Here is a 14,996-nt window from a genome sequence, read left to right on the forward strand (position 1 = left end):
CAAGGCGCACACTAGCACATTCCTCCCTGTCAGGTATCAACTTTTCTAATGCTTCCAAATATCCTTTAGATACCTCTTCATCTAGGTGGGGTTTGGTCCTAACCCCACCCCTTGGTGCAGGTTGGCCCAACCAAGATGTAGAGTAGTATTTTGGTGTAAGGATATACGCCAAGCAATGTAGTGGAAGATTAAGTTTATTCCACCGTACACACACAAAATCGTGAATCAGTTTGTACAAGTTGGGATCATTGTTATGAACAATATCTTTTATTTGCCCCAACATGGTATCCATCTGCTCATACACCTCGCCAATCACTGGTTTATCTGTATCTGCAAACCGAATCATGTGATAAATGGGCTTGGTGAAATCCAATACTTGCCTCACACGTGCCCAAAACATACCATCAAGAGCGGCCTCCTCCACCAGTTCAAAACCTTGCCTGTCAGTTGCATTTGTAGCCCTTTCCTTTAATACCTGCCAGTGTGGACTTGATACCATGCTAGCCAATGACTCTCTTACCTTCAAAAGGCGTCTGACAGTGAGGTAATAGCTACCAAATCTAGTCCTCACAATCTTCAACAACTCCAATCTTGAGTGACTGCGGAAAAGGCCATGGGTATTGCTATGATTTGTAATAAATTTTATCATTTGTTTGCCTTTCTTGTACAAATCACCAATCCATTTGTATTGTTCATTTTTGTTCTTAACAACATCATGCATCAAAAGGTTCAATGTGTGAACCAAACACCCAGACCAAAATATGTTGGGGTATTTATCCTCAATAATTGCTCCCGCTACCTTACAATTAGGAGCATTATCAGTGATGACTTGGATGACATTGTATGGCCCAATACGGTCAATTGTTTCAAGTAATGCTTCTGCAATGTTGATGTCGATCTTGAACTTGTCTGAGTAATCATATGTTGAAAGAAAGATGGCACCACTAACAGACACAGCAAGAACACTTATCAATGGCTTGCCTTTTACATTTGTCCATCCATCAGATACAATGGACACCCCATGGTCAGTCCAAGAACTTGTCATTCTATTCAAAGAATGTGATATTTTTGCTTTTTCATGATCAAGTCCAACGATTCTTGCCTTGTCATACCCAGGGCTCTTGTATCCTTTAGGGGCATCATTTATGGCAGAAACCATTTCGTGCCAATAAGGTGAGCGAAGAACATTGAATGGTATCCCACATGCATAGAAAAACCTGTAAACTTTTGAATCCACATCATTCCTACACCCTTCATCAAGGAAATCTGATATGGTTCTACGCCTTAAACCTGGTGACCCTGTGCCTCCATAACCACTGCCTTGGGAGGATGCTGAAGGAGTTCTTTGTGCTTGTGATTGTGAGCTTGGTTCAAAGAAACCCCTTGATTTTTTAGATTTGTAGTGGGCTTCCTCATCTTCCCTTATGTTTGGCTCTATCTACTACTGACACACCTGCACAAGTTTGATTCCTATTTGTTTATCTCCATCCCATGGCATTTTCCCACAGAGGCGTTTTCTGGCACGGGTGTATGAACCTGTGTAATTATTGTTGCAATGGAGGCAATGAAATTTAGTGGTTCCACCCCCTTTCCCTGCTTCAGGCCTGTTAAGATATTTCCACAATGGGGTTTGGTCTTGTTTAGTTTTTTGAATTGAATCATGTTCACCCTCCTCCAGCTCCTCCTCACCGGGGTTTTCATCAAATCCACTTTGCCCCCCTTCTTCATTTTGAACCCTCCTTTTCCTACTCTCCAGCACCATAATAACCAGAAAAGGAACCAAGAAGAAGAAAATGCCAAGAAATATAACCATGATGTTTGAAATTTGTAGTTTTGAATCTGCAAAATTTAATAAAATGGAATGGGAATGGCCCGATGGGAATGGGAAACCGAAATAGAAAAAAAATTATTTATTTATTTAGAAATTAGGAATAATTTAATAAACATTAAAAAAAAATGCTAAACATTCTATTCAACATTGTAGAGCGGCGAACCTACCTCAAATGCGTCCAATCTCCCCTTGCTCCTTGCTCCTTGCTCTTTCCTTGCTCTCTCCTTGCTCCTTGCTCTCTCCTTGGCACCTTGCTCTCTCTCAGTCTCACTCTCTCCTTGCTCCTTAGTCCTCAATCTCACACTCTCAATCTCCCTCTCTCAAATCAGCCTCTCACTCAACTCTCAATGTCACAATGAAGCCCTTATGCCCCTCCCTCCCCCAATTTATAAAAAAAAAAAACGATTTTTTTGATGCCAAATTTTTTTTTTCCGCCGATTCGCTCCCGCCCTCCGTGCGCGTCACTCCGGGAGCTGTTGGGAGCGTTTGCTCCCGAACACTCCCGGGTTATAAAATCCGCTCCTGGAGCGATGGGAGCGACACTCCCAAAGCCGCTCCCGAAATTGACAGGGAGCGGAAATTTTTTTACCAGGAGCACGCTCCCGCCCGGAGCATGGATTGGGAGCGGGATCGAGGGGGGGGGCGCGCTCCCCCGCAACACTGTCCTGATCATACAGCATGGCCCTAGCTGCTTCTACAATAGTCCTGTTTTTTCTTTCTGCCACCCCATTCTACTCCGGATTGTAGGGAGCTATCCACTCTCTTCTGATGCCCTCCTTAGCGCAATAATCAGTGAAGTCCTTATCAACATATTCTCCACCATTATCTGAGCACAAGACTTTTATTTTCTTACCTGTCAGATTCTCCACTAGAGCCTTGAACTCCTTGAATTGACAAAAAACCTCATCCTTGGTTTTCAGAAAATAGATCCAAGTTTTCCTCGAGTGGTCATCAATGAAGGTAAGGAAATACTCGGCACCGCTGAGAGCTTTGACGGACATAGGTCCGCAGATATCTGAGTGTATCAATCCTAGTACACTCTTGGCCCTGTGGTTGCTCCTAGGAAATGTTGCCTTGGCATACTTTCCTAGAGCGCATCCCCTGCATACATCATCTCATTCCGTACTCAAATCCAAAATTCTTGTTACAGTGCTCCTGAGAATTCTCAGAGCTCCATGGTGCAAGTGACCCATCCTTCTGTGCCATAGTTCGTTCAAGTCTTTGTCCCCATGACTGCCTATTAGTGCCATTGGAGATTCTAGTTGTAATCTGTACAACCGATTACTTTTGATCCCGATCTGCACTTTCTTTTTCCAGCTCGGGTGTTTGACGTATACCTTTTCCTTGATGAAGTAGACGTCATAGCCCTTGCCTTGTAGTTGTGACACGGAAAGTAAGTTCATCCCCAATCTTGGCACATGCAGCACATTTGTGGCACGGAACCGCTCTCCCGATTCTATCTGAAAAACTATGGTACCCTTTCCTACTGGAGTACACTTTGCCTTGTTCCCCATGGTGATCTGAAAGTTCATCTTCTCTTCTTGATATTCTGAGAAACACTCCCTGATTCCCGTCATATGCCACGAGGCTCCACTGTCTATATACCATACTTCTGATGATGTAGCACTAGTCATGCACGCCACTTCTTCTTCCAACCTGGAAGCCAACATAGAGAAATCGAAATCTCTCTCTCTTGTGTAATCTTCTGAAAATCTGCGTGAGTCTCCTGAGGTGGATGCCTCTGCATTGTGGTCTCGACCCATAACTGACTTTCCCTTTTTGTCTCTGATTACTTGCTCTGATACCATGTGAAAATTCTATCACTACAGCAACTGATTTACTTTTCCTACTTATTTCATCATAAGTTATTCATGAAATTACTTCAACAAACATTAAAATAAATATTGTTGCAGATATCACACCGTAATACAGAAACAAACATATGCACACATTGACACAGTTATTTTGGACTAATGTCCCCGGAAAAACCCAATGTGGGAAAACCGGTGCAGCAAGGGAGGATTTTATTATTCAACAATTTTCTTGTACAACAAGGTGCCAAACTGGCTTACCCACAAATAGACAAACTTCCAGCACTTTTCTAAACCCAACGTATGCCCTACTGACCTCTGCTACAGCCTAAAACCCTCTGTGTCAGCCTGAAACCCTCTGCGTCAGCCTACTGAGGCTCTGCGCAGCCTCTCTGGGCTTCTGCATTACTCTTGTAGCCTCTGCGTGGATGACGCAGGCCCTTCTGGCTCTGCGCAGTCTCTGTTGCCTCTGCGTGGCTTCCTCTAGCTTTGCGTCTGCCTCTTCTGTGCTGATCTCCCGTCTCTCTGTTGCATACTTGCTGCCTCTTGACTGCTCTCCAGACCACTGGTTCAATTTCTCAGCAAACCCTGCTCCAGAAATTGAACTGACTGGTCTCCCTCAATGTGTTCTCCAAGTGCCCCTCAAGCCTCCTCTTATACTTTTTTCTGTTGACATCTCAACGACCGCGATTAAGTCCCTAATCAACAGCTAAGATTAGATCTGGCTTGATCCATGTCTTTTAGACCATTCTAACACAGATTCATATTAATACACATTAATATTTTATTTTCCCTAAGTTTAGACTTAGGGACTCCATTAAAAATATTAATTATTTTAATATCTCCTTATCTGTTTAGAATCTGCCCAAACCCTTTCTAGGTATTGGAGATCTTATGTGCCCCAACCTCTCCACCAAATTTCATGGCTAGAGCACATCCAATGCTACCCCAAATCAACATGAATGGGTGCCTCTTCTAAGCCGACATGTCCTAGAGGGCCGACATGGGCTTGTGCCGACAATTTGACTCTTTTGACTCAATAAAAAATTTCTTTCTTTTTCTTACAAAGAGTCCAAATGGACTTTAACTCAATTACATTTTTCTTCTTGACTAAAATGACCCTAAGAGCATGAAAAACATGGTTTGACTAGGAAATAATAAACAAAATAATATTTTTTTCTTTTTGTTTTTTCATGAAATACATAATGATACAAGTAAAATGATAATTATGAAGACCGTGTTGATTTGGGGTAGCATCGGATGTGCTCTAGCCATGAAAATTGGTGGAGAGGCTAAAGCACATGAGATCTCCAAGGCCCATAAATGGTTTGGGGAAATTCTACCCGATGAAGGAAATATTAAAATAATTAATATTTTTAATGGGTTCCTAAGTCTAAACTTAGGAAAATAAAAATATTAATGGGTATTAATATAAAACTGGGTTAGAAGGTTCTAAATGACATGGGTCAAGCCAAATCTAATCTTAACTGTTGATTAGAGATGTAATCTCAGTCATTGAAGACTCAACAGAAAAAGTATAAGAGGAGGTTTGAGGGTCAATTGGAGATACACCAAAGTGATCAGTCAGTTCGATTTTCTAGAGCGGGGTTTGCTAAGAGAAATCGAACCAGTGATCAGAGTTGCAGCGAGGGGCAGTGAGTACGAGGCAGAGAGGCAGAGATAGTGCCAGAAGACCAGCGCAGAAGCAGAGAGGCAGACGTAGAGCTAGAGGGAGCCACGCAGAGGCTAGCAGTGACTGTGCAAAGGCCAGAAGGGCCTGCGTCATCCACGCAGAGGCTGCAGGAGTGACGCAGAGGGCCAGAGAGGCTGCACAGAGCCTCAGAGGGCTGACGTAGAGGGTTTCAGGCTAACGCAGAGGCCAGGAGGGCTGACGCAGTGCTTTAGATTGTGCTGGAGAGAGTTTTTATGGAGCAGAATTGTCGAATATCTGCTTCCGAAGAGAGGTAGTACTGCCAGATTGATTTCTTTGTCGGGTGAGCCAGTTTGGCACCCAGTGTACTCACGAAAAGCTATTTAATAATAAAACCCTCATGAGTCATAATTGTTGCACCGGTTTTCCCAAGTTGGGTTTTTCCGGGGACGATTGTCCAAAAATAATGGTGTCCCTTGTGTGTTTGTTTATTTCTTTCAGTTGTTGATCTGTAGATGGTTGAGAGTCGAGACTATATTGTGTTTATTTTAGTGTTTATATGGTTAAATATCTTGTTAGTAATTAAACAAGTAGGCGAAATAAACCAGAGAATACAGATAAAATTTCTAACGGGTAACCTTAGAAATTTCAACATGGTATCAGAGGGTTGCAGATCACAAGAGCGCTGAAGGCGCCAGCTAAATCAGAGAATTTGCAGCAGAAACAGCTGTCCCGAGTGATAGAAGTTGTTCCTAGGCAGAAAGAGACAGAGAAGGGTTGACGCATAGGGCCTACGTCATCAGTTTGAGCCAGAGAGAGGCCAGCGCAGAGGCAAAAAAAAGGCAGAAGAGGCTCACGAAGAGCCACGCAGAGACCAAGGTTGACGCAATTCGCCAAGGGAGCAAATCAGCCTTCCTGGGATTCCACAAAGCCTAGAGGCTCAATTCTTCAGTTGTTGGGGCATAGGAGGTTGTGGGCAGATTGCGAGAGTGAAGTTGGTGGGGTGTTGTTGCTGTTGAGGCAGAACAGTACCTAACGGAACAAAACCAAGGTAGACGGAGTCACTACCTAGGCGGATTTCTAAAGAAATACGGATCAGTGTTGCAGCAACATAGGAGATCGAAGAGATGCAACTTGACGGTTGGCAAACGGATTTCCAACAGGGAAATCGAGACTCAGAAGGAGTCTAGCAGAGAACTTCCAGGAGGGAAGTAGAGACTCAGAGGAGTCAAAAAGAAGAGCAGAGAGATGGCCATGAATGGACTGAGGGATCAGGACAGGCTGGACGGGGCGTCCAACTTTGTCATCTGGAAGGCCAGGATCCTGTCTATTCTAGATAGACATCGCATCAAGGCCTTCGCCTTGAGAACCGTGGCTATCCTAGTCGACCCAGCTGACAATGAAAAGTATGAGGATGCGATGGCCAAGGCGAAATGCATAATCCTTGATGGGGTCAAGGATCATGTGGTCCAACATATTGCCGAGAAGAATACGGCAAAGGAAATGTGGGACACCTTGACGACATTGTATCAGGGCACTTCCGTGCAAAGGAAGATGCTACTGGAGAATCAGCTGCGGTCGTATCAGATGTAGAAGGGGGAGCAGGTAGATCACTTCCTCAGCAGATTGAAGGAGATTCGGGACCAACTAACTTCCATAGGGGCCACGTCGGATCAGGAGTTAATGGTGAGGACCGCCCTGAATGCAATCTCTGAGGAGTGGGAGATGTTTGTCCAAAGCATTTTGGGCAGAGAGCATCTTCCAAATAAAAAACTTTCTTTCCTATTTATAAATATAGTAAAGAAATATAACATATATAAATATAAAACATTTGTTAATTAATAAATTAAGTTTAATTTAATATTTTAAATAAAACTTTAAAATTGTTGAATTGAGGCTTCTGTGATCCATATTAGGTTTACGAGAGATTTTTCGGCGTAAATCACAAATGATAGATCTTGTGATTTACGCCGAAAAATCTCTCGTAAACTTTAAAATTAATATTGATGATAAATAAAAAATATATAATATGATTTACATAAAATGGATATTCACTAGTATATATGAAGCAATTTTTGTAATCATTGTGTCTAGGGGGCTGATTCCCGAGAATCGGCCCCTGCCACCCTAGGGCCTTTTTTTTCAGTTTTTTTTTTTCAATTTTTAATTTTATTTTTTTTAATGATTTGTTTTATAATATTTTGTTTATTTTTTTATTTTCATGTTTTATTTAATTTTTTATATTTTAATTTTGTTATTGTTTTTATATTCATTTTCATTTTTTTTTATTATTTTGTTTCTATTTTTGTTTTTAAAATTTTTTAACTTTAAAAAAAATGTTTTTTATTTGTTTTTCTTAAATTATGTTAAATTTTTGAAATATTTTCCATTTTTTAAATTTTTTTGTTTAAATTTTTTAAATTTTACTAGTAAATTTTGGATTGTTTTTTACATTTTATAGGTTTGTTTTTCTTTTTTTAATATATTTTTTATATTTGATATATTTTTGTTATCTTTTTTATTTTTATTTTATGTTTTATTACTTGTTATTATTATTTTTTAAGTTTTGTGTTTTTGTTTTTTACTATTTTTATTTTTTTGCAATATTTGAAATTCTGTTTTTTTAATTATTTTTTGTGTTTTTTTTAATATTTGAATTATTTAATATTATTTTTTTTTATTTTTTTTAGTTTTTCCATAATGTCATGTTTGAAATATTTTGAAAACTTAATTTTTTTTTTTGTAATCATAATCTTTGGTTTTAATTCCATGGTTGAAAAATTGTTAATATTTCAATGTGTTTTTGAAGTCATGAATATTTATCTTTAATGCTATGGTTGAAAACAGTTATAAGTATTTTTTCTCAAGTTCATGCTTGAAAATTGTTGGAAATTTAAAGATTTTCAGAGTCATGATATTTTATTTTTAACATCATTATTAAAAAATGTTGAAAATTAACCCTATAAAAAAAAATATATATATATATATATATATATATATATTCCAGCATCAACATTTTTTTCAGGGTGTTTTTTGCACACAAAAATTTGGTTAAAATTTGGTTTTTACTGCCATTTTTTAAAAATGTTGAAAATGTACCCCCAAAAAAAATGTTATTCCAGCATCAACACTTTTTGTTTTCAGCTTGTTTTTTCATGTTTTTTTGGGGGTTTTTGGGCTAGAGTACCCGTTTTGAGGTAATAGTTCTCGTTTGATCGGTAACTATGTTAGTTAGGGAGTATTACTAGAGCACATCCCTTGCTAAGAGGGAGTGTTGATTTGGGGTAGCATCGGATGTGCTCTAGCCATTAAAAATTGGTGGAGAAGCTAAAACACATGAGATCTCCAAGACCCAAAAATGGTTTGGGAAATTCTACCCAATGAAGGAGACATTAAAATAATTAATATTTTTAATGGTTCTTAAGTCTAAACTTAGGAAAATAAAAATATTAATGGGTATTAATATAAAACTAGGTTAGAAGGTTCTAAATGACATGGACCAAGCCAAATCTAATCTTGGCCGTTGATTAGAGATGTAATCTCGGTCGTTGAAGATTCAACAGAAAAAGTATAAGAGGAAGCTTGAGGGTCAGTTGGAGATACAAAAAAGTGATCAGTCAATTCAATTTTCTAAAGCGGGGTTTGCTAAGAGAAATCGAACCAGTGATCAGAATTGCAGCGAGGAGCAGTGAGTACGAGGCAGAGAGGCAGAGATAGTGTCGAAAGACCAGCGCAGAAGCAGAGAGGCAGACGCAGAGCCAGAGGGAGCCACGTAGAGGCCAGCAGTGACTGCGCAGAGGCCAGAAGGGCCTGCATCATCCACGCAGAGGCTACAAGAGTGACGTAGAGGGCCAAAGAGGTTGTGCAGAGCCTCAGAGCACTGACACGGGGTTTCAAGTTGGCACAAAGGCCAGGAGGGTTGATGCAGTTCTTCAAATAGTGTCGGAGAAAGTTTTCGTGGAGCAGACTTCCCGAATATCTGCTTCCAAAGAGAGGTATTACAGACAAATTGGTTTCTCTGTCGGGTGAGCCAGTTTGGCACCCAGTGTACTCAAGAAAAGTTGCTTAATAATAAAACCCTCAGAACTGTTGCACAAATTTTTCCAAGTTGGGTTTTTTCGAGGACGATTGTCCAAAAATAATAGTGTTCCTTGTGTGTTTGTTTATTTCTTTCAGTTGTTGATCTGTAGATGGTTGAGACTGTATTATGTTTATTTCAGTGTTTATATGGTTAAATATCTTGTTAGTAATTAAACAAGTAGGCGAAATAAACCAGAGAATACAGATAAAATTTCTAACGGGTAATACTTAGAAATTTCAACAGACCGAACCTAGTTACATTTTTCAACAGTCCTAACAGTAGTCAAATTAGCTAAGAAAGAGCCCAGTATCTTGGATTTTCCTTAGCTAAATAGTATAGAAATTCATAGCTTTAATTCTAGCCATCTCACTTGGTGATTTTGGGTTTTATATACTAACATCGTTTGAGTGTCCCAAAGGCATTTTGGGCACTTTTTGTACTAAATTGCTTGCTGTTTTTTAGTAGGCCTGCAATTTTACAAGGGGAGGTGCTGCCAAAATCAATCAACTTCAAGGATTCAAGCATCCGGAAGCAACCTCATATTGAAACCTTTGCAAAACCATCATTTTTACCACCATTGTAACTTCACAAAACCATTTTATTCCCTTATTCATAAGGGACTCCATCACCTCATCAAAAGCATTGTAATCTCTTAGGAGCTAGGAGAGTCTCCTATGCATTCCCCCTTCCCAGTGGGGATCCCTTGATTTGTGTCTTTTTCTTTAATGGTTTCCTTTTATTTGGGATTAAAATCAATAATTAGAGTAATTTAATTACATTACATTACATTAGTCTAATTTCATTTCATTAGATTAGTTTAGTTTGATCTCATTAGTCTAACTTCATTCCATTAGTCTAATTTCATTTCATTGTGATAGTTTGATTTCAATAGCATAGATAAGATTTTATTTTATGTTATTAGTTTAGATTTCAAATTTTGCAAAGAGTAACGAACCCCATCAAGCTCTCTTATGCTCTTTATCATTGCGAGCCTAACCTAATCCTTGCACGAGACTCAGAAAAAGCTTTTTGGTCAACTTAGTTTAACAAGGAAAACCACTTCCATTCTCCTTATTGTGAGAATGGGGGAAATTGGTAAACATTGACTTGCGAAATCATGTTGCCAGTTAAATTCCCCTAGTGTTGGATCTCCTTGCAACAAGTTGACTTTTGAAATCAGGGGAGTCATTGAAGCTAGCTTCCTCCTATTGGATCTCCTTACAACTTTCCTTAACCCAATGAGGATAAGGGTATAAGAGGAAACACACCTTCATTAGATTTACTTATTTGTAATCACACATCTCACATTTTGCACACATACAGATCACCACATATCCGTAAATCTAATAAATCTAAATCCAAGTGAAATCTAACTTAACTAAAATGTACCAAGAACATTCCACAACATTTTTTACAGCATTCAATACTTGGTTAGTTTCATCGCCACGTTTACTTTCAAGCAACATTTACTTTTGGCACTTTCATTTCCAAGTATAAGCATTTTTCTTTCAAGCATAATCTCTCACTTTGAGCATTTACTTTCTGCAAGTATTCTCTATTTGGCACTAGTCTCCATTTGCTACATCATTTGGTTATTATTGTTACATCTCTTGCTTATGGATGGTTATATGTGCTTATGATTATTTCATTTACTTGTGAAGTTATTTACATGCTTTAAAGTGATATGTTGTAATTTATCTTGTTGATGTGTTCTTGTGTAATTCATTAATTTTTTGTTTAACTTAGCTTAATCAAGCCTTAGTTTTCTTTTCTCATAAGGACTACCCCCCTTGGCTTCGCTAGGAGTTAGCCTAGACAGAGGAGTTGAGATTTCAGTGACAATTGCTCAACTCGAGACTTGCCCCCAAGGCCACACCAAGTGGATTAAATATTTTCTCCACGTTAGCCTAGGTGTGCATTAGGTGGCAACAACCGCAATACATCACGAACTCCATAGGTATCAGGCTACAAATCATATCTTGTGATGAAAATCACAAGAGTTGCCCTCATAAAATATGAGAGGATAACAGGTACAACTTAAAATTTTAGAAAAAATCAATATGAAATAAATATACTCCGTTGTTGAGACATGCTTTATTACCTAATGTTTTAGGAGAGTCATAACTTTGGATTCCAATGAATTGTAATGCACTAACATTGTGCTCTCCTATCTTAATCATATCATTATACAACCTTCCATTTATAAAGGATATTATTAAAATAAAATCATATTTGCAACTAACCTATTGAAATATGTAACTAGGTTCGGTCTTCATAATGACATATGTAATCATGATTTTATGTATTTAATGTAAAGAGAAAAATAAATTTATTATTGTTGTTCTTGAGGCATGGGTTTCATGCTCAAGGGAAATTTATTTTATAGGTCAAGCTCCCATTGAGAGCTTCTAGGGCTTGTCATTGAGTCTACAAGTCAAGAAAGTCATTGTCATGTATGAAAGACCCTTCTTGGGCATGTTACATATTGTAAAGAAAATTATTTGAGTCAAAGTTAGAGTCAAAAGACCCTCCAAGGCCTTGTCTATGTGCTACAATCAAGTCGGCCCTCCAAAGAAGCAAGTCGGTCTAGGAACAATGTCAAGTCGGCCTACTAGCATGGATGAGAAGCCTATATATAGGAGGACTCAGCCACATTAAAGGACCATCAATCAAGCATTGAAGGACAAGACAGAACTGCAAAAATAATAAAAACAAATGACAAGAAGCCTCTTGGACAACAAAGAAAAGAAGAAGGAAGACCGAAAAAGATCAGGATTGTTTTCTAGGCTCTAACTCCTCTCACACGTGGGAAAATCTAGGGCATCCACCGCAGAAGAAGGACTAAATTACAACCACGCTGAGGAGCCAAAATTTGGTATCATAATAGATTGAATTGTAGGTCGAGATCTTGAGGAAAAGAAGCATAGTCAAGCGAAGGAGTAAAAACACTCAAACTGCCACATACCTGTCACACGTGCGAAAATTGCAAGAGGGCACAGAAAGTTGAGAATTTCAGGAAGAAGGGCCGAAGTTGCAATCTAGTGTTACAAAGCCGAAATTGAGAACGAAGAAGTTGCAACAACATCAAGGCAAAGTTGACTTAGTTTGACTTGGCAAGAAAAGGAAGAAGTTTGACTTGGTCTTGGAGGGATCTTGGTCACGCGTCATAGGTCTTGGAATTCATTAATTGAAATTCTATAAGAAGAGAAGAATTCGTGTGGGTTTCCCTCTCAAGAGGAGAAGTTTTGGCCCTAGCTGATAGCCTACATCTTGTGTCCTATTGTCTCATTGATTTTAATGTTTGGTAGCTCTTTGATGATAGAGAACACTAATAATAATCAAAGTAAAAGAAGGAGCTAATCAAGTCAAGTAAAAATTCATCACAAGCAGTTATCAAAATATAGAGAAATCAATTAATGTGCTGCCCCTAGATTTCTCAACATAACCCAGCTTTCAATGCAACAAAATAAAGCAAATACTTGGATCTCAACATCATTCATAAATAAATTTTGTAAGAAGATCAAGCAAATACCACAATGGGGTAAAAATCATCATCCATCATCCATGAGTCAAATAAAATCAGCCATGTGCAATATAACCATTCATAAGGAATGATTACAGCCAAGACATCCATCATATAGCAGAAACATAACATCCAACAGCATCACATAATCATCCACCAAAGCATGTGCAACCATGAAGAGAGAACCAAGCCATGACAATTAATCAAGGACAAAATAAATATCCTCCACTAAGACACCAACTCAACCAAGCAAATCATATCTTGTGATGAAAATTACAAGAGTTACCCTCATAACATATGAGGGGATAATAGGTACAACTTAAATTTTTAGAAAACATCAGTGTGAAATAATTGCACTCTTTAGTCAAGATTGTTAAATTTTGAATACCAGCCTAGATTTATTTATACCTCAACCATTTGTATTCCCATAAAATTATTAAATAAAATTCTGAATTGCTGGAAAATAAAATCATTGGTATTTAACTTCTGAAATAAAATATTTGCAGCAGAAAAAAATAAAATCAGAGAGATCAATCACATCACAACAATAAGTATACACCCATAATAATTTTCCTTCATTAAAATCTTCAAGAAAATCTAGGCCTAGACCCACAAAGAAAAATACACAGAAAAATGCACTGTTGGAACCTATAACTCGACCCCCACTTGAAAACCCAGTCCAAGGAATTATGCCCACCCAAAAATCAGCCACCTAAAGAATTCAGCCCTAGAGAAAACTCAACCCCCACTACTAGCAAATTGACCCTCTCCTTTCCTCCTCATATGAGCCCTGCACACTCAAGAAAATCGACCCACTGGATAAATCGATCTCTCCACAACTCGCCCTCCTCTGTGCTTCAGTTACTCAAACTCTCGATCTATTGTACTTGGCCTCCTAGAAATACTCCCAGAATTTCCCTGCACTCTTCCTCTCTTCTCTTCAGTCTAGCTGAGCCTCTCGCTCTAGAGAAAATTGCTTCCTCCGCTTGTGTGTCTTCACCTCTTCCTTATGTCTATTTTATAACTTCATTAAGCCAAATATCTAACCCTAATCTGCTAAGTGATTAATGGTCAAGATTAGACATCACCTCACTTGAGATCAATGGATGAGATCATATCTAAGTCACTTAAATAATTTTATTATTTATCCTTAGTACTTTGGCTTAATAGTCCACAATAATTAATTGACTTTAATTATTGTACTTTCCTAATTTAGACTTAGGAAAGAAGTCATAAATCACTTACTCCACCAAACACGCACCTAAAGTGGCAATCAACTATCTCCTACATGTTAAAACACCAAGTTCATGTGGAAGACCTTCTAAAGCTACCAAGAACTTCAACAAAGACATGCATTATTATGTAGTGTTTTAGGAGGTCAATCTTTTGATTCCATTTAACTGTCATACATTGACATTATATTCTCCTATGTTTAATGATATATTTACACAACCTTGCATTTATGAATGATATTATTGAAAAGAAAACCATATTTGCAATTAAGCCAGCTTTCAATGCAACAAAATAAACCAAATACTAGGATCTCAAAATCATTCATAAATAAATTGTGTAAGAAGATCAAGCGAATACTACCTTGATGCAAGTCAAGGAAATTTTGATAAAAGACATCAAAAATTGCAAGTAGGCAATGTGCATCTGCAGCGGCATATGTTATTTGATCTTCTGTAAGAGGCCTTTGTTCCCAATCACTACATTGAAGATCCTGAGAAATACAAAACCAACACAAACTTGAGCAAAATCAAGAATAGACTTCAAGGAAAATAACAACTACAAGGAATGAACTTAATTTCTTTATCTTATTGGACATCTCTTGATACCTTGTTGTTTCAAGAGGAGATATTAAGGTCCCTTGAAAAGATGTCCCTCTTCAAGAGGCCCAATTCATATCCGTGTGAAAGCTGTCCAAACTAAGAACTTCACCAATAACTCCCTTGTTTTATCTACTTGGGCCTAAGAAATCTATCAAAATGTAGAAAATGAAAACAACAATAATCCTCTAACTTAGCACTTATGCGTGTACCCAATGTTGAATGATTGCCAACATAGTAAAACTCCTATAATTAATCTTACACCAAGTA

At 38.3% G+C, this 14,996-nt stretch overlaps 1 protein-coding gene across 3 annotated transcripts in view; it reads right to left on the bottom strand.

Moving 5' to 3' along the window:
- Positions 1-14,996, bottom strand: part of LOC149219434 (uncharacterized) — a 502,009-nt gene that overhangs the window by 417,775 nt on the left and 69,238 nt on the right. For all 3 annotated transcript variants that reach the window (XM_089384368.1, XM_089384367.1, XM_089384366.1), the window contains one exon: positions 14,491-14,620. In XM_089384368.1, the coding sequence (XP_089240494.1) occupies positions 14,491-14,620 (130 nt within the window). The remainder of the gene's footprint in view (positions 1-14,490; positions 14,621-14,996) is intronic.

This window comes from Pinus tabuliformis, chromosome Q, assembly GCF_031772625.1.
Source record: "Pinus tabuliformis cultivar Carrire ecotype Pingquan chromosome Q, CPIR1, whole genome shotgun sequence".
NCBI classification, from domain to species: Eukaryota; Viridiplantae; Streptophyta; class Pinopsida; order Pinales; family Pinaceae; genus Pinus; species Pinus tabuliformis.